Raw genomic sequence first — 21,864 nt, forward strand, 5'->3', positions numbered from 1 at the left:
TTTGCCAGTAGGGTGGTAAATAGCCACCGAGCCGAAGCCTCCCACCAGACCAGACCCGAAATTTAAAAAATTATAAAATTCCAAACCCCTGCCGGGAACCGAACCGGAACCTCGCACTTATAAGACCACAGCGTTTACCACTGCACACAGGGAGACCTTCAATGAGTCACCATCCGAAAAACACAGAGGAATTTCAAGATAAACAAATAAAAAATTGTATAAACAAACCTGATCTTGCGGCTCCATCGCGAACCTCTGTTCCTGGTAACCATGACAACCGGCAAACAAGATGTCCGCCAACAGGATCCAAATGCACGCATCCGGCCATCGCTTCCTGCGTATTACCGTTCTATTTTTGAATTCGGAACCATCCCTGTGTGTGCCCGGTTTCAGTTCTAAGTCCGCCATATTGGCTCATAAGTCATGAGTATCATGGTGCGATGTTTCATACATTTGTAGGTTGCTTCTCATGTAGCTATTCCCATTATCTGTAACGAAGAGATGGTATTTTATAGTAACAACACTAAATAAATATTTACCTAATCAGATATTAACCCCCGACCCAAAAAGAGGGGTGTTATAAGTTTGACGTGTGTATTTGTGTATCTGTCTGTGGCATCGTAGCTCCTAAACTAATGAACCGATTTTAAGTAGTGGCTTTATCGAGAGTGTTCTTAGTTATATCCAAGAAAATCGGTTCAGCCGTTTGAAAGTTATCAGCTCTTTTCTAGTTACTGTAACCTTCACTTGTCGGGTCTGTTTTTAATTTACACTTGTTATAACTATCTATGCCTTTCAGTGTTACTGTTTTGATAGGTTGTTGCAAAGACTATAAGTATACAATCCTAAATTTAGTGTAATCAAGTGATAAAATTCTAATATTCTATTCTATTCTTTCAAATATTCTATTCTAGTGAATTCTACGGGGATACAAGCTATCTCTGTAACAAATTATTTGATTAAGATCAATTAAACTGATGGGCCATACACAGACATAACAGAGACATTTTTGTAGGTAGGTACCTACTTATAATATTAGTATAAATTTTTAAATAGCTCAATTTGAATGTCTGTTTAGGGATTCGTAACGTTGAATCTGAGATTATAATATAACCCATACCATGTTAAGTTTAATTACAAACTTTATAATCAATTATGTAATTACATAGTTAATTCGTTTCGCATAGTAACGCTAATTGGTAGACTATTAACACCGGAACCAATTAATCGGTGTATCAATAAACTATTGATTTTAAATTTATACTTACCTAATAATATTAGTTGTTACGAAACAAGAACGGAATGTTATTAACCCCCGACCCAAAAAGAGGGGTGTTATAAGTTTGACGTGTGTATCTGCGTCTGTGTCTGTGGCATCGTAGCTAATGAACCGATTTTAATTTAGTTTTTTTGTTTGAAAGGTGGCTTGATCGAGTGTGTTTTTAGCTATATTCCAAGAAAATCGGTTCAGCCGTTTGAAAGTTATCAGCTCTTTTCTAACCTTCACTTGTTGGGGGTGTTATACATTTTTAATTTACAATTGATTTAAGTGAATAAATCTGTAAATAAAACGGGATTTCCAATCTGTTACCAGCTAACTACTGAGCACCGATCTCTTTCTTATATCTACTGAAAATATTTTTGCTGGCCAAGTGACTTACGGCCGTATTCACAATCATTACTATGAGGTCTCACAGTGCGCTCGAACGCATAGTGTAAGTTCCACCAATCAGATCATTGTAAATTGACGTGATACAGTCATCTGATTGGCGGAACCGACACTGTGCGTTCGAGCGCACTATGAGACCTCAGAGTAACGTTTGTGAATACGGGTGTGACCGCTGAGAACATTATGGAGAACTCTAAGGCATGCAGGTTTCCCCAAAATGTTTTCCTTTATTGATTGTTTAAAACGCACATAACTACGAAAAATAGCGAGTGATTGTAGGAGCAGGGTCCGGGGGAAGGGGTTGAGTAGATATCTGTTAGTCCGTATTTACCCTGCGTCCACAATTCCCCCATCATCCTCTAATAGGTATATGTCCGGGATCGAACTTCGAACCAATAATCTATCACCGCTATTATTAAAATTAATTAGTAATTATGAAAGGGTAAAGTTTCCATTAACGAATAGAGTTTATCTGAACGCCATTATCTACGCTTTATGAATAGTCCACAATAGCGCGTCACCCACATGCCTGCACCATGTGGCCTGTTATGTACAGGATATATTTCATCACTGGATGTGGCGATCAGAACCAAACAAAAAATATGAAAAGGATAGGTTTATTTACTGTTGTGTATCGAGAAATATGGCAATCAAGCAATATTAGTCGCCAAGGGATGAAAAAATCAAATTAGAACGTTTAACAATAAATTATGTGAATAAAAAAAATTTTTTTGGACATTTTTGGAATTGCAATTAAACACATATCTAATTAAAAATGAAGTAAAGAAAAAATTATTGCTGTATACGATTAAACAAAACATATTTGGAGCAGTCAAGGAAATTGTATTCAATTTGTGTTTATATTTCTTAAGTAATTTAGATTAAAAATCCAAAAAGCTCATCTTGAAAAAGTAAGGTTATTTTATTTATAGTTTTCAAATAAAAAGCTTCTAAAACTGTCGAAATTTGGCATATTATGGTTTACTAAAACTAAAATAAAAACAAGTAGGTAACTTTTTACGTAAGTTTTGTAATTTAAAGCATCATTATGTTCATCAAAAAATAATATCATGAGCGATCGCGTAGAGACATTCTGAGTTCTGACAAAAAAATTACCGTTTGACAAAAAATCTACGTACTTTACCCAACCATTTTCAATGTGAGATAAAATATTCAATTCTATACAAAACTAAATTGTTATAGGTGTGATTGAAAAATTGGTGATTTTTTGTTGCCATGGCAAAAAGTTATTGTTGAGGTCCCAAACCGAGCTCATGTTATTGATTCTATTCCACCTACCATAACCAAATTCTGATAACGAGTAAGGTGACTTGACTAAAATTAGTGCAAAAAAAGTATTGTGCACACAACTCTAAATTATCAGGTATTTTTTTTTTGTTTTCCCTAAATATCTATAGAACTTTGAGGATCGCATTGCATCAATGCATATTCAGTTTTATTCCGTACTCGGGTATTTTTTCCGTCATTTTGCAAGATTAATCAAAAACTATTACGCATAAAAATAAATTAAAATCTGATTTAGAATGCACAGGTAAAGCCCTTTCATTTGATACCCCACTTGGTATAGTTATTTTACTTTGAAAATTGAAAATACTAATTATTTATTCATGAACACATTTTAAATTTTTTTTGTGATGTAACCACAAATTTATGGTACCTAAAAGTCTAGTTAAAATTCACGTGTAAGTCGGACACACACACAAAGGGCTCCGTCCCTTCCAGCAAATCTATCATACCGAATCTCTCACCATGTGGTTTCAACAAAAATATTATTTTAACGCCTACGTTTTTTTTTAATTTGTGTACTTAAGTTAATTATCGCTGTCTGTGGGCAAGATGGTGGACGGTTTCCCATGATGTTATGGTTTGTTTTTTCTATAATACCGCGACTTACTGTGAACTCTGTATGGGGGTACACAGATTCAAGGAAAAGTTAGACGGAGCGCTTTGTTGCGTCTAGTGAGATGCTTTGGCTTAGGGTAGCTTTTCCTAACTTACTGGCAAAGCTGATACGGTTTCACTGGTAAGATTATCTCAGTAATTAGATGTGTCTATACGATTTTGAATATGGATTTAATAAACTATCATATTCTTCAAGGTTAATACGACTATATTATCATGCTCCCTTTGTAATTAGCTGAGATCACAGTCAATCAAGAACAACGATCTCTGACTTCTTATTGAATAAAACAAGTCATCATATTAGTTGTATTGTTACGTGTCAAAATTCTGGTGGTAGGGTAAAAGCTTTTTAAAATTGGCTTCCTCAGAATGGATTCACTTATTGGCTGCACATTTTCCTACTATCTAAATATTTCTTTAGTCTGTGAATAGTCCTAGCTGTGTATGGGTGCTTATTGATCCTTGGACAGATGTGAATGCAAACATTTATCGAGACCAATATGAATTTAAAACTATAAATAATTCAATATGGCTGAAGCTTCAATATGTACGATAGAAAATTGATGTTACTTAGAAATAGAAAAATAATTTAAATAAACTTGAGTTCAATATTAATGCATATCGAAATGGGACAATCTCACTAGGAATCTATAAAGATTTTACTAAATTGTTTTAAGTAAATAAAACTTTGAAAAGTCTTGCCTTCTGATTTTGAAAAAGTAGGAAAATGAAAAGATTGAAAGATAAAATAAATATACCTACTAAACTAATTACCAATGTACAATATTGAGATGTAATTTTTTTGGGAGGTCGGTTCACTTCATACCTAATATTATATGTACCCGTATATTTTATCCATATTGTTATTAACTCGACAACCAAACATACCTCCAAATTATATAATTAATATTATTAATAAGCCATATCAAATATCCAATTAATTGAGTTATGTATTGAAACATCCCCAAATATTTTACAGTACACCTAACATTAGTTAACTGAACTAAAATAATTAATATCATTAAATAAACCCAAAATAATATTATTATGTAATCGCACGTAAAATTATCGCAACATATTAATTATCGCATAGATTACCTCAATTTGTTCGACGCCCACAAAATTTATGTTTGTGTCACAATTCGTGTGGTCCCCTATCGCAAAACGTATCGGGTGACAGAACTGTGCCCCACTTGAACTAATCACTTCTATGAAAAACACGTTTCAAATACCATTTGGATTTCTGTGCAAATAACATAGGAAATAGGGATGTTTTAACAGTCTCTGGAGTCTGTTAGTAAAGATCCTGGGTTCGATTTCTGATTAGAAAAAAAATTGGTAATTTTTTTATGTATCGAATTCTTTCGTCAATATTATTCACAACTGAGTACAGGTCCCTTTTTAGTATGCCCAAATCCCTAAACTTTTGTGATAAGCATATTTGATCTGTCAAAAATGTGTTTTGCCCCTCTCTCTCTCTGTCTCTCTCTCTGTGGTTGAATCTGAATTACATGGACGTGTTGAACGAGATTTTCGTTTTATTGGAATATAATAAAATGCCTGGCGTCTTCGCCCGAGTGGATTTGGCAGCATAGGATACCTAACCAATGGAAATGGCCGGAGTAGTCCAGGAAGATCCCCAACAGTCTCCTCATAGAATTAGAAGGGTTTGGACTTTGGCCATAATCCACCTCGCTGGCCAAGTGCGACTCCACACATCTTTTTAACCCCCGACCCAAAAAGAGAGGTGTTATAAGTTTGACGTGTGTATCTGTGTATCTGTCTGTGGCATCGTAGCTCCTAAACTAATGAACCGATTTTAATTTAGTTTTTTTTTTTGTTTGAAAGGTGGCTTGATCGAGATTGTTCTTAGCTATAATCCAAGAAAATTAATATTGAAATTCAGATGACAAGAAAACCGCTAAAGCAAGTGATATTCAATAGCTTCAAATGGACCTACATAGCTCGGAAAGTTAGGAGTGCGTGCCGGGGATCGAAACCCCAACTCCACGTATAGGAGGCGGACGTCTTAACCACTATGCTATCACAACTTATGAGGGTAGAGTCATCGTCATCTTCGTCAACCTATAGACGTCCATTACTGTACAGTAGGTCTACGGATTTCCACGCATCAGTCTTGCGCCGCCTTAATCCAGCGGCTCCCTGCGACTCGTTTGATGTCGTCTGTCCACCTAGTGGAAGGTCTACTATCACTGCGCCTTCCGGTATAAGGTTGACAACCTTATTCCGCGCAGCAGCAACCAAGGTACAGATAACCCTGGTTGCCACGAAAGTTATTTGGTCTCGAGTTATATTCGAGATAAATATATATTGGTGTTCGTGTTTATTCAGTCTGTGGTTGCTAATTGTAGTCTATTGCAAATAATACAAATGTAAATTAAAAATTTATAACACCCCTAACAAGTGAAGGTTACAGTAACTAGAAAAGAGCTGATAACTTTCAAACGGCTGAACCGATTTTCTTGGGTTATATTGTAGCTAAGAATACTCTCGATCAAGCCACCTTTCAAACAAAAACAAACTAAATTAAAATCGGTTCATAAGTGTAGGAGCTACGATGCCACAGACAGATACACACGTCTAACTTATAGCACCCCTCTTTTGGGTCGGGGGTTAATAAAATGGTACTTTAGCTCTAATTAAATGCTGTAGAAAAGCCAATGGCGGAATATTTTCGAAGTAAACAAGTAATCTACTTACCATCATTATCGAGAAAACAACCTAATATATATAATAATAGTACATGCTACTAGTTAACTAGTAACCAGGCATTTTTTACTTTCATGGAACAGTTATATTATTAATATCGGATCTTAACCGCCATAGGTAACCTAGTTAATATTATATGCAGTTCATCCTTTACACATCCATATACATACTCCATACTTATGAGAAAGTGTGTCTGTCTGTCTACTGCTAGCTTTTCTCGACCCATCCGCTCACCCAATTTTGACGGTAGGTAAAGAGATAGCTTACATCCCGGGGAGAGGCATAGGCTACCTTTTATCCCGAAAATTCAAAGAGTTCCCACGGGATTTTCAAAAACCTAAATTTTAGTTTTGAACTTTATCTTGTTTTTATGACTATCTCAAAATATCACTTAAAAGTCAAATTCATTTAGGAAATTAGTTAATGGCCTTTCTTTTAAATACTTTGAACACATTAGGGCTGAGCTAGAGAATAGACGCCGGCATTTCTTGTTTCGTTTTAATTTTGTTTCCCATTCTGTGCTATATTTGTTAGACCGTTGAACCCGATAACTAACTGACTGTAATGGCTTTAAGACTTGGAGTTTTTTCGGGTTTGAACGACCCCCCTGTCGCATTGGTAAGCGCGGTTGTTTTATAGTGGTAAGTTGTAGGTTCGATTCCTGGCAGGGTAATTTTGGGGATCTAAAATTTTGAAATAGGCTTCGGTCTGGTCAGGTGGGAGGGTACAGTCATGCTTAAGAGGGGTCTCTCCGTCACTCGCTCCATATAAACGTAGTTCGTCTCTCATTTGAATACTAACCAATCATACTCAATGGAATTTTGTAGAAACGTTCCGGGAATTAATATCTATGTGGTTTTCCAGATTTCCGTTCAAATATTCGGTTTCAAAGTTACGCGGTCTTAAAAATTCACGTACAAATCTTTGAGCCCCTGTAATTTTAAAACTACGTATTTTTAGAAAAATTTAAAACACCACAGACACAGATATTAGTTTCTAGAATATGTCTGCAAAATTTCATGGACTTTGGTTGCTTAACATTCAAATGAAATTGGGACTACGATTGTATGGAGTAAGTGACGGAGAGAGCCCTGTTAATTAGGAACCATTCCACCAGTAAAGAACCGCTGTAGTGTTCGAAGTTGTAAACGCAGACTTCAAGACCAGTAGACTCAGTAAATCGGATATTCAAGACCGGGTGAATTAGGTGGTAAAATGCAGGATAACGCACCCACTTAGGTGGGAAACACCAAATCGAAGGAGATGTGGAAAGTATCTCAAGCGTACCTACCGCATAGTGCCTAAATGCGTAACAAAAACACAAACAAACGATTGAGCGTTCCGGTCGTATATAATACATACATATGTAGAATGTATGTAGATAATTGAGTCAGCGTCGTTTTTAAATTCCACACGTTATGGCTTTGACCGAGCTTTACCTCATCGTGACGTACCAAAATCAATTTTTTTATTAAGGCCAAATAGGCTCTTAATGTCAGGTTGAGACTCAGCTACCAGTTAAGAAAGAAAATTCTATCGAGAAGAGCCAGTAAGAAACTCAGCAGCTATGGAATCTTTTTAGAAGGCAACATGTAGGGTAACGGTAAGGCCTATATCAATTAGATACCAAGGTAAAATATATTATATGAATTATAAAGCTGAATGCAAAGACAATTGCTTTTATGCGGCCTGTCATGAAAACTTTGGCTTCAAAAATATGCATGTAATCGCTGATCTAAGATTGCCTTCGGGGTAATCTATTGTATTCGACAGGTCAGCGGTTCGATCCCGGGTACGCATGTGCATAATATAAATACTTTACTGAATAAAAACATAGTGATAAAACCTGCATGCCTGAGAGTTCTTTATAATGCTCTTAAACGTGTGTGAAGTCAACCAATCCTCACTTGGCCAGCGCGATGAATTATGGCTTGGACCCTTACCGAGAGAAAATCCGTTCTCAGTAGTGGGCCATTTAAGGATTGAGATGATGATAATGATAAGGTAATATGGAGAATAAACCCAACACACTGCAACAAATTGGGTTTGCGTGTTACTCATACATACTTCAACAATGTATCTAGAGATATGGCAGATTCTTAACAATGTTTTCCTTCACCATAAAAAGCGTGATGAATCGATAATATTTTGAAATATGTTAACAGGGCTTTCTCCGTCACTTACTCCATACAGTCGTAGCCCCAATTTCATTTGAATATTTAGCAATCAAAATCTATGAAATTTTGCAGACATATTCTAGAAACTAATATCTGTGCCTGTGGTGTTTTAGATTTTTCTAAAAATATTTAGTTTTAAAATTACAGGGGCTCAAAGATTTGTATGTGAATTTTTAAGACCGCGTAACTTTGAAACCGAATATTTTAATAGAAATCTGGAAAACCACAGGCATACATATTAGTTTCTAGAATATGTCTGCAAAATTTCATGGACTTAGGTTGCTTAATATTCAAATGAAATTGGAACTATGTTTGTATGGAGCAAGTGACGGAGAGACCCCTCTTAGCTCTATATTTCACGATTTCCATCTTAGCAACACTTACACTATTCATGTCAAATCATGCCCCAAAAAACTAAAATAAAACTCAACTAGAATAGAATATAATAACTCAACAAAAAACGGTTAATCGTTTCGCAACTAAATAAAAATGCAACGAAGTAAAATCAAAAAGCGACTTATTGCTTACCTTATTCCGTGATCGTTCGTAAAAAATGTCACCGTGTTAATTTTAATAGACACTTTCGATCATATTTTGTAACAAAAGCTTCGTTTTGGGGCACGGCGAGCCGGCCTCGCGGCGTGACTAACCCGACTGGCGGTACATTTAGATTATTCTGTTGCGTATTATTTTTAGAATACGCCCCCTGACTGTAAGTTCGTTTTCAGCAATGGATGGCTCGAACCACGTGGACCGTTTCCGTTGCAAGGGTGGACTAAGTGATCGTGCGATGGTTAAAAATAACCATGTGTCTACCATGTACATGATATACCCTGCCCAAAGCCCTAACCTTCTCCATGGCAGTTAAAAAATAAGTTAATATAAAAAAAATATTTATAAAGTCTAAACTTTGATAAAGGTTTGTAGGCAAGTCCGTCATTATTCAAGTCTAACGATGACAAGTGTAAATTAAAAATTTATAACACCCCTCGCAAGTGAAGGTACTGCAACTAGAAAATAGCTGATAACTTTCAAACGGCTGAACCGATTTTCTTGGATTATAGCTAAGAACGCTCTCGATCAAGCCACCTTTTAAACAAAAAAAATTAATTAAAATCGGTTCATTCGTTTAGGAGCTACGATGCCACAGGCAGATACACAGACACACATGAAAAAATTATAACACCGGTGGGGGTTAAAAATAACTAAGGACATATTTTGGAAATTTCACCGCCAATCAATTGGGTTAGATAGGGGATGAAAGTTATATGATTGATTATATCTACATAAATTGGTATTTGCCCTTTTGGGCGAAAACGAAGAAGTAGGTGTGTCAAAATTTGAAAAAAATTGAAAACTCTACAGTACCCTTCACCGATTTTCAAAAATTCCACTCGAGTGAAGCAGGACATATTAGCTAGAGCGTGCTCTTTGAGTCTCTTAAAAGGATAAAACGTAAAATAAACTCCAAAATTTGCTCACCCATCCAGTAATAACAAATAATTGATCAAGTCAACGTTGCTTAACTATCGAAATCCAGAGCGTTCCAGAGTCTAACTCGAATGGCCGTTCCAAAGTCATTTACCTAATCCGTATTATGGGATGGTAACAAAGTCTGGAGTCTCCAAAATTCGATAACCCATTAAGTTAGTGACTAGGATCGTTGTAATCCATATAGAGAGAGAGCCAGCGATCAGCGAGATAACAGGTAATAAAGGTTTAAAAATATTACGTCAAAGTATAAAGTCAATTTTTTTTATATATCCTTCGGAATAGTATTTAGAAATCTCGTCATGCATTGCTTTTTAACCCCCGACCCAAAAAGAGGGGTGTTATAAGTTTGACGTGTGTATCTGTGTATCTGTCTGTGGCATCGTAGCGCCTAAACGAATGAACCGATTTTAATTTACTGTTTTTTGTTTGAAAGGTGGCTTGATCGAGAGTGTTCTTAGGTATAATCGAAAAAAATTGGTTCAGCCGTTTAAGAGTTATCAGGTCTTCTCAAGTTACTGTAACCTTCACTTGTCGGGGGTGTTATAAATTTTTAATTTAGACTTGTTTTAATTTGTAAGGGTTTCTGGCAGGGGGTTGCTACGTCACTAAGTGTCTGACAATTAATGACGTGATTTTTAATACTATTCCGGAGAAAATATATAAAAAAATAACTATGTAACTCCCAAAGACAATCCAAACTTCGTAGTCGCTGATCGTTGTTCCCTATGGCAATACGCAGAGAAACTCTCTCCTTTTATAAAATAACGAAGGTCTGGCACGCGCTGGCTCTTACTCCAATACGTGAGTAACGGTAGCAAAGTTTTAAACTCTCTAAAGTTCAGTCATCGATCCAGTTACCTACTAAGTTGAGATTATTGATTTCTTAACTAAACCTTCTAATCTTTCTGCCTCTTTTAATTTATAAACGGTTAAAAATAACCATAAAACCGATGTTCCAAAAACTCCAAACAGTTTTTTAATGGTTTTAAACTATCCGACGACAGTAAGTGGAGATAAGTAAAATTTATGTGTAGTAACCGGTGAAATAGAAAGAAATTAATTCGAAATAGTAATAAATATGATTTATGTAAGAGTATTTATGATTATTATACACATTTAGGTTTGACGAAAGATTGAGCGGTTTATCAAAGAATTTTGGAGTATAAAAATCACGATCTAAGCATAATCGCCAATATTAGAAAGAGGTAAAGTTTGCAGTTTGGATGTAGGAAGTGTTTAATCTCCAAAACTACTCCTTCGATTTGAAAAATTCTTCCACCATTTGAACGGTGCATTACGAATTGATAATGTTTCTTGTTCATTCGTTTGATTTTATCGACTCCCACTTTCAGTTTTCTTTTTCAAGAAAGTTCAACCTCTATCATGTGATCCATGCCAGCTTGTGTCAGTGTAAAATAAGTATGTACTTAAGAGGGCTCTCTCCGTTACTCGTTTCATACACTCGTAGTTCCAATTTCATTTGAATATTAAGCAACCAAAGTCTATGAAATTTTGCAGACATATCTTAGAAACTAATCTGTGTCTGTGGTTTTCCAGATTTCTGTGAAAATATTCGGTTTCAAAGTTACGCGGTCTTAAAAGTTTACATACAAATCTATGAGCCCCTGTAATTTTAAAACTACATATTTTTAGAAAAATCTAAAACACCACAGACACAGATATTACTTTCTGGAATATGTCTGCAAAATTTCATGGACTTTGGTTGCTTAATATTCAAATGAAATTGGAACGATTGTACGAAACGAGTGACGGAGAGAGCCCTATTAAGTAAGTCTCTACCACCAGTTCGGAAAGAGTCCCTTCACGGTAGCAACAACTCGTTGGTATAGGTTTGGTGCCGTTTCCACAGATGAAGGACATAACGTTATCTGTGCATGTCATCCTTTCCCCATAACCGCACCTCACCCCGAGAGAGGTCGAGTGAAAGAATTTTGCTTGGGATACAAGATTTCTTAGTCGGAATTACACCTATTTTTCCCAAAAGAAAACATTTTATTACACAAACCAAAGACATTTGGAATTATTATAAGATAAGTGTAACATGACTTTGTTAATTTTCCAATTTTCTAGTTTCTTATACATTTAATTTATTTATGCACGAAGTTGCCGCTTTGCCCTAAGATGGAGATTTTTCAAGGGTCATAACTTTCAAAACAAATATAATTTGACTAAAATTATTATTTTAGGGCATATATAATGGAGAGATAAATCGATATGTGGCTTAGTTATAAATGTAGAATAACAAAATATATGTAATAGAATAATAGGCGTAATACATTTGTATGGAGAAGTGCGTAAGAATGGCCACCTGAATACCAAAAGCAAATCGCGGACAAAGTTGGCCTACCAAAAGCAAATCGCGGACAAAGTTCCGAAGCCGCGGCAATTCACTCGCAAGTGAAGTCCGGACTTTATGTAATTAATTGATAACGGAATACACTCATTACAATTTACATACATTCCCACGTACATGAGTCAACGTATGTTAAAAAATTCAGCGCATAGTGAATCATATCAACATGTTTTCACATGTATGAAAGATTATGAAATAGTCTTTTTCAGCTTGACTATGATCTCATCCGATAAAAGATGAACGTTCTTTAGGGTTCCGTACTGGAATGGTGCCAACGGGACGGGGTGTTCCGTTTAATTTACTAACAAGTCTTGTTTTAATAGAAAAAAAAACGGCCAAGTGCGAGTCAGACTCGCGCACTGAGGGTACCGTACTCGGGGATTTTTTCCAACATTTTGCACGATAAATCAAAAACACATACATAAAAATAAATAAAAATCTGTTTTAGAATGTACAGGTAAAGCCTTTTCATATGATACCCCACTTGGTATAGTTATCTTACTTTGAAAACTAAAACACATTTTAATTTTTTTTTAATGATGTAACTACAAATTCGGGGTGTACAGATTTATTCCTGTACTTGTGCTATAAGACCTATCTACCTGCCAAATTTCATGATTCTAGGTCAACCGGAAGTAGGTACCCTATAGGTTTCTTGACAGACAGACAGACAGACAACAAAGTGATCCTATAAGGGTTCCGTTTTTCCTTTTGAGGTACGGAACCCTAAAAAGGTTTTAGACCCCTAAAATACATTACTTGTGAAGATTTAGGTACACTGCACCTTAAATAATTTAGCTTTAAACTAAACACTTTCATCCTACAAGAAAAGGAATCTGCAAGAAAAGGTTCTTCAAAAGGTGAAAGATGCAATCGACGTCAAGAATGCGACTCGGCGGCATCGGGCGTGTAAAAAACTCGAACGTGACTTCGTGACGTGATTTTTTGCGCTGCTCGCTCATAAATAAATAGCCTTTTACAGTCAGTTTTTAACACCACTAGATAATGACCGTATTTTTTCCGCGTGGAATGTGAATTTAGGTTTCCTAAACATCTCTTGGATTTTCCGGGTCAAAAAGTAGCCTATGTGCTTATGTCCGTCTTCTGAATACAAGCTATCTTATACCTACGAGTATCTTCCTTTAAAAGATAGCAGACGGATGAACAAACTTTTGCATAGTTATAATATTAACTAGTACCTATACGGATTAAAGTGCTTTCATCCTAAAGAGGGTGTTAGGTATTCAAAATTCTCTTTCACGTTAAGAGGGGTCTCTCCGTCACTCGCTCCATACAAACGTAGTTCGTCTCTCATTTGAATACTAACCAATCATACTCAATGGAATTTTGTTGAAACTTTCCGGGAACTAATATCTATGCCTGTGGTTTTCCAGATTTCCGTTAAAATATTCGGTTTCAGAGTTACGCGGTCTTAAAAACTCACATACAAACCTTTGAGCCTCTGTAATTTTAAAACTACATAATATTTTTAGAAAAATCTAAAACACCACAGGCACAGATATTAGTTTTTAGAATATGTCTGCAAAACTTCATGGACTTTGGTATAATATTCAAATGAAATTGGGACTACGATTGTATGGAGTAAGTGACAGAGAGAGCCCTGTTTAAGTCCGCGTCTAATTAACTCCAAATCCGGAGCAGAAAATAATATTATCACTACAAAGGAAAACTAAAACAAAGTGACCGAAAAATGTGCAAAAATACACCACTGTCTATTTTAATTCTGGAAATTCAGTCTCAAAAAGGCAAAAAGGTGTGCGAACGTCTGCCCTTACTTTTTGCATGCTTTCGACGTCCCGTTAACAGGACTCTCTCCGTCACTTACTCCATACAATCGTAGTTCCCATTTCATTTGAATATTAAGCAACCAAAGTCCATGAAATTTTGCAGACATAGTCTAGAAACTAATATCTGTGTCTGTGGTGTTTTAGATTTTTCTAATAATATGTAGTTTTAAAATTACAGGGGCTCAAAGATTTGTATTTTTCTTTAAAAAAAGGCCCAACTTTGTGCTCGTTTTTCTAGACAATGGAGCAATTTAATGAAATTTGGAAAAACCACAGACCTAGAAAATTTAATGAATATTATGTAGTAAAAAAATTATCGTTATATATTTTATATTGTTATAATTGTGTGGGAACTACGAAAACCAGAAATTACACCCAGAAATCTTGAAAATTTCGTGCTGTCTCGATTTGTGCAAGCGGGGTGGTGAAGTGCGGGGGACGACACGTGAAACTGACAGAAACTGACAGTCTAAACACACGGGCCACATTTAGACTGCACCCAACTCCAAACTTGTCGATAGGTCTAACTAAATACACTGGTACATTTCAACTTGCGTTAGACGTATGCGTTACCTACTCAGACGTTGCCTGTAGATAAAAATATGTCTCATGTTTGCTGGCAATAGCGCATGCATCAAACCCTGCAAGTTGCAACTCTCTTGCAACCTACCTCACGCAATACGCACAGCTTTAATATTATAATTTTTGACAATGTATACTATATGTAATGCCATATCACAGGTCACTCTCTGATTTATTGCTAACAATTTACTTCCAAATGCAAAGAAATCTAAGTGTGTTGAATTTACACTGCCCAATACCAGGACCTTAAATGACATAAGTTCATTGATAAATAATCATATGTTGAAAATAAAGGAGAACCCCGTGTTTCTCGGTATAATGTTAGATGCAAAGCTTCTATGGAACACCCACATATCAACACTTGATGGTAAACTCAGCTCTGCTGCTTACACTGTTAGAAAAATTCGACAGGTACTGACGTGGAAACTGCAAAAATTGTATATTTTGCCTATTTTCACTGTATTATGTCTTACGGACTCTTGCTATGAGATAAAGCGGTAGATATTGAAAAAAAAATGTATTACAGAAAAGGACAGGACGTGCAATTTATAATTTAAAACCGCGCGCTGCCATACAATAAAAATATAAGGAAATAAGTACCTTATCTATTATCTTATAGTAGCTTTTAAATATATTTACAACTAGCTAATGCCCACAGCTTTGCTCGCGTGGATTTAGGTTTTTAAAAATCCCGATCCTTTCATTTCCCAGAACAAAAGTTGCCTCTCCGTAATAGCCCGTCCCCGGGATGCAACTTGTTTCTGTATCACGTAAGAATATTTAAACGGATGATCCTTTTCAAATCCCGAGGGATCACCAGGATTTAGGAATGCAATTTCTTACAGCATCCTATACCTTCAATATCAATTAATAATCGACACTTTTTAAATCCCATTAGCTTTAGTAGTCAGGTCCCCTGCAACATCAGGATTGAGGAGTTGGAATCCAAATTTTTTATTGAACAATGTCGCAAACTTTCTTTATCGATTAAAAAAACTACCCAAAATTACGCAGTTAGGTTACCTGCCAAATTTCATGGTTTTGAGTCAACGGGTACCCTAGAGGTTTTCTTGACACACACGACAGACAGACAGATAGACAACAAAGTGATCCTATAAGAGTTCCGTTTTTCATTTTGAGGTACGAAACCCTAGAAAACGTAGGAACGGCATTCCGAACCAGTGGTAAATTTGTCTGACCATCCAAAAACACTTTGAAGTTTACCTAAAAGTTTACAGGAATAAAAATTTATCATTGTATTCCATTCCATTTCATTCTATTCGATTCTGTTCAAAGATAAATAGATAATAAATATATTTGTCACCGAAACAATAATTTACGATACATCAACCAATATCAATTTTACTGATGACAATCTGACTATTACCAAAGTGAACGACTACTATAATATCTATTATATACGACTAACATAATATGTATTATAAATTGTGTGCCGTTTGCATTCTCACTAGGTTCTCATTAAGTTTGTTTTATTTGGTTAAACTTTCTGGCATTTATATTGTTATGACGTTTAATTGGCAAACAGTCTGTTTATTGGCTCAAACTCAAAAATTCAGCCAATCACAACAAAGAAAATATTGTAATAATGATTGATGCAGCTTTCTGTAATTGAAAACAAAATATTTGACATTAACTTGAATGTGACAGTGTTTTCCGAATAGGGTTGCCAGAGGCCCCGTATTTTACTGGTTACCCCGTATTTCGGGATACAGAAACCTGGCTGGCGAAATCAAACACTGACGTTATGTCCAGTAGAAAGAATATTTTCCTTTTGCGGCAATGCGTAGCCGAAACCCACTCGATATTGATCATGGTCGTAGCCAAGGCAGCGGGGCTTGGTTTGAGGATGTAAGCCTTTTTTTATACAAGTTAGCCCGTGACTTTAATCTTTTCTAGTGGTAAGTGATGATGCAGTCTAATTTCTTGGCCGTTAGGGCCATAGTAACCATATAACTAGCCATGACCGAAGCCTCCCATCAGACCAGAAATTTAGAAATGGCGACTGCGCCTGGGAATCCGTCAAAAACCTAAGCCTAAAATAATACTTACACTATTTCTTGCATTTGCTTACCAATTTTTTTTGGAAATATATCAAACATTTCGCGCTCACTTCACTCGCGCTTTGAATTTGTATTACTTGGTGTAAACTCCGCAATTTCGTTTGCATGAATTTAGATTTTAAAAAATTCCGTGGGGGATTTTCCGGGCTAAAAAGCCGCCTAAAAAAAAATGTCTGGGATGCAAGTTACCTCTGAATAGTAAGTACCAAAATTTTGGTAAAGAAGATGGGCCGTGAAAGGTTAACAAATAGATAGGCAAATAGATATACTGTCGTATTCGTAATATTAGTATGGATAGGAAGCTTTAAAAATAAAATCTTGCTATGGCTACACTCGTTTCCCTTTCATTTTAATTTTTTCTGTATTGAACCAAAAACACTTACGCTCACTGCGCTCGCGCTTTTTTATTGTTGTATTTTATCTCACTGACAAATTGAAAGGCGAAATTCCACTAACCAGGTAATTAGCCCATAAAGTTGAGCGAATGTTTTTTTCCTCATGACAGGATTCAGTTCCGGCCCTGATAAAACCTCTCCCGCAATCGATTCCTGGCTACGGCCATAGTATTGATACTGTGAAGGTGGAATTACAAATTAAATGTAATTTTAAGTTAAAATGAAAAGATTGTATGCATGAAATGTATAACATTTTGCTTTACAAAACTTAAGAGTTTTTAAAAGCTATTTAAATAAATAAATCTTTTATTTAAAACCACATTGCAAACACAGTTCACCAATCAAGACACGGCAACATACGGAGAAAAAATACAAAACTTACAAATAAACTAAAATATCTAAATAGGCTTTCCATGCATTTCAGAGAGAACCACCGCCTATTTCTTTAAATACTTCAAATTTTCAAATTTCTTCAAATCTAAACCCCGTATTTTTGATGGTGGTAGCCTGTAAATCAAAAAGAGGCAGGTGGCAACCCTACTACTTCCTAGACAGAATTTAAAAATTGTTTTCATTACTCGGTATGCCTACTGCCATAGTGTGACAGAAAGTGTGACGGTAGTTGTGACCTCTGATTGGCCGACTCTCTTTCACTATTTGCTAAAATTGATGATTGCAACAACAATTTTTTCTTTTTTGTAATCGAAAACAGAACACGGACGTCAAACAGGTTGACTAATTGCAATCATTTCTGACCGGCTAACATTGTTCCGCTAGTGGCTCAAACTCACTGTCGCAGCAAGAACATGGTAAATTCAGCCAATCACAGCAATTTCAATTGGTTATCACAAATGTACCGATCTAGGAACCGAGAATGCACGAACCAGGGCAGATAGAGATAAGAACAATAATATCATACGTAGGAAATCGACGGGGGATCGTTGACAACGATAGCCTTAACGTGGGAGCCACGAAAAGCGCGGTGGAAAGAGCCTCAATAGCTTAACCGGTCAAAGAGTGAACTGAAAACCGAAAGGTCGACGGTTCAAACCCCGCCCGTTGCACTATTGTCGTGCCTACTCCTAGCACAAGCCTGACGCTTAGTTGGAGAGGAAAGGGGAATATTAGTCATTTAACATGGCTAATATTCTATAACAGAACTATGTGTTCTAGTTGAGTTGGTTCCAAAATATTTTCGAATTGAATTTAACATACGCAAAAGATTTTTATAATACGTTGGAAAATATAGATCAAATTCGGCAATCAATTAAAAACATCCAATAATTAATTACTTAATGATTGGATGAACACTTTTGCTACAGAACTTTTTTCTCTTTCGTCTGGCTTTACACAGATTAGCCAATGTCAAGTTTGTAGTTATTTACAAGTTAGGGATACTATATAAGTGTGGACTTCATCTGTGCCGGCGCTCGCTGACACACGCGCGGCGCCCCTTAAGAGTGCTTCCTAGTCAGTTCCACCACCAATAAACACCAACTTACACAAAAACCGGCCACTTTTAACAAAAAAAAAACACCCCAAAAAGGCACAGCACGCGCGCCAGTAAACGCCAACACAGACAAAGTCCCTACAGAGCTTTTACTTCTAAATTAAACAACGCAGCCGCCATTTTAGTGGCCTCAGTCTAAATTTGCCTGCAGTGCTGCGGAATATACATTTTTTTTTAATTTATCCAAATGACACCGAGGTTTCACGGAAAAACTAACTCTATAAATTGTACCAATATGGTGCAAATTTCATTTCCTCAACAAGTGTGTTCGAATTACTACTCTATTGTACAGAAAATAAGGTTGCATTTTCTTTAGTGGCTTATATAAGATAACTAAATATGTGAGCACGTGGTTTTTAGGATTCCGTAGTCGAATAGAATATAGAAGAGGTTTACACGACTGCCCAAAAAGGGGGTGTAATGTCTTCAGGCTACGTATTTTTTGAAAAACAAATCAATATGGTGGCTGTAAAGCCACATTTTCAAATGTGAAAATCTTGTCTCGTTGAATAAGAATACTTAACTATATTTCAGAACAGTTATAACTTTATTACTACCAACTGAAAAATCTATAGTAGGTACACATGCATTAAAAGTATGAATATTATAATTAGCGACTAGCTTTTGCTCGCGACTTCGTCCGCGTGATTTAATTTTTATTAATAATAGCCTTTAAATAGCAGTTTAAAATAATATAGCTACCTATAGGTAGATGAAAAAATTTTCAGAATCGGATATTAGTTCAGGAGATTATACAAACTCACTAACTAACAAAATATCTTTATATTCTAGATAGTAGGTAGTAGATGTTTTGTTCAGCGTTAAAAAGTTGTACTTACTTATCTATACTAATATTATAAAGAGGAAACCTTTGTATTTTTGTATGTTTGTATTGAATAGGCTCAAAAACTACTGGACTGATTTCAAAATTTCTTTTACCATTACTTAGAGGGATTCTTCCGAATCCGTATAGGCTATATTTTATCCCGGAAAATAGATAGGATTTTTCGTGGTACTGTCCACCCGTGCGAAGCCGGGGCGGGTCGCTAGTTTACTAATATAATTAAAAGAAAGGACAATGGTCACCTTGGGACCACAGTTATAGAAAAATAGATCTAAGGAACCCTACCTTTGACACAGCCTAACGCAACCTTGGCGCGTCTAGCTATCCCTTTGAAAGCATTCCGGCAAAGCATAGTTGTGGTGGTTTATGATCTAAATTTGTCGCTATTCAATATGTTTTCACTCGACAGAGGGATAAATTATATTACAAGCATGTGATATTTTGAATAAATAAACTTTGAGTTGAATTTTGAATTTGTATTTTTATTTATATACTAGCTGATGCCCTCAGCAGACAGACAGACAGACGGACGGACGGACGGACCGACAGACAGACAGACAGACAGACAAAAATTTTAAAATTCAGTTATTATATCGTTCAAAAAACCATATGAGCTTAATATGCATTAGTTATTTCGAAATTACAGACAGACACTCCAATTTTATTTATTAGTTTAGATTCAGAAATGAAAAGATATACAGGAGAACTAGAGTATACCTAACTATATAGTTAAAGGCTTGTGAAGCTGAAGTGGCACTTGACAGGGCATTAGTTCGAAAGACTGATAGAGTTTGGGGTCCCAAAGTGATGGAATGGCGGCCTATCACCGAAAAGCACTGGATTGATAGACCCTCCACAAGATATACAGACGAGTCGACATCAAACGATTGGCTAGAAGTCGCTGGATCCAGGGAGCAAGACCTAGGTATAAATTAAAAAAAACCCCGGCCAGTTACCAACTTGAGTCAACGCAATCGATTGCTCGTTGTTTTTTTTTTTTTTTTTTTTATTCAGTATAGGTAAGCGCTTGACCACAATCACACCTGATGGAAAGTGATTATGTGGTCTAAGATGGGACGCGTTTACCTAGAAGGTGCCTATTCACTCTTGTTTTAAAGATACCCGGATTGTAATTGGTAGGAAACACAGATCGCGGAAGAGTATTCCAAACCTTAGCCATGCGTATGAGGAATGAAGACGCAAAACGTTTTGTGCGTGTGTTGCAATTAGACCATACGTTCCGAGGACTTGGCTACATCAGCCTTGATGAAAATTGATCTGTGAAAACGCGAACAAAGTCGGGATTTGAAATTAGTGTGTAACGAGTATATTTACACAGAGTAAGCATCGCATAGATTAAACTAAGATACATATTTGAACAGCTGCTGAATCAGTCTGCAAGTTCAGAGCGGCTTAGTTGGGGGAACTGAAATAGAACCAGACAGTTATGTTGAGTGCTTTTATTTACAACGTACCTACTGGTAGGTATTTGTACAGCACCACGGTATTCAAAACTATACTCTATCTATGGAATAAAATAGCGCTCTCTCTTTTACGTAATCCCGTACAAACGAAAGAGCCAAAATCTCAGTGGGCGCTAATAATTTTGAGTCACCAACCAATCACCAACGAAACTATTTTCTAATTGATGAATACTTATTAAAAAAAATTGTAATGAATTTCAAATATTTTTTGAAAACATGTTTGTGATTAGTTAGAATGTGGTATGGTGGATTATTTTGTTATATTTAAAAAACAATAGAAAACATTTTCGACATCTTAAATTTATTATCAACATACAGATTTTTTTTTTTTTTTTTGAAAATATTACAATAAAACTTAAAGCTAGCCTTATCTAATTACTATACAAATCATGCCCGCGTGGAATGGTGCCAAGAATACTGGCTGCATTTCCGCGTTGGACAGCCAGGCTGATCCGTTGCGCAAAAAATGAGCCAGCCCTTCTGTCACCCGATGAGGCTATTAAACGCGACATCTTGAATAACTATCGTCATATTTCAACAAATTAACACGAAACAGTACGAAACTATACGTATCAACTTTCCTCTTGAATCCTTCTAACTGTTGGTGAAAACCGCATTAAAATCGGTTGCGTAATTTATTTATTTATTTATTTATTGACGACCAAAACAGATTACAATAATAACTTAAACCTAATTCTTAAATTGCTACATTTTGACCTTATTGCAATCCTATATGGTCGCACAACATGACCATGGTTTTTAAGGCACGCTTAGTTATGACTTAATATTAATA

The 21,864-nt window shown here is 36.0% G+C and overlaps 1 protein-coding gene across 5 annotated transcripts in view; it reads right to left on the reverse strand.

Moving 5' to 3' along the window:
• The window catches only part of LOC123878143 (irregular chiasm C-roughest protein-like), a 120,354-nt gene that overhangs the window by 43,695 nt on the left and 54,795 nt on the right, over window positions 1-21,864 (reverse strand). For 4 of the 5 annotated variants that reach the window (XM_045925239.1, XM_045925240.1, XM_045925237.1 and 1 more), the window contains exons 1-2: window positions 9,028-9,171; window positions 229-488 (exon numbers count right to left, since the gene is read on the reverse strand). In XM_045925239.1, the coding sequence (XP_045781195.1) occupies window positions 229-408 (180 nt within the window). In that variant the 5' untranslated portion in view covers window positions 409-488; window positions 9,028-9,171. Of the gene's footprint in view, window positions 1-228; window positions 489-9,027; window positions 9,172-21,864 lie in introns of those variants that run through there. The other variant, XM_045925238.1, reaches the window with a different exon arrangement.

Source organism: Maniola jurtina, chromosome 25 (assembly GCF_905333055.1).
Source record: "Maniola jurtina chromosome 25, ilManJurt1.1, whole genome shotgun sequence".
NCBI classification, from domain to species: domain Eukaryota; kingdom Metazoa; phylum Arthropoda; class Insecta; order Lepidoptera; family Nymphalidae; genus Maniola; species Maniola jurtina.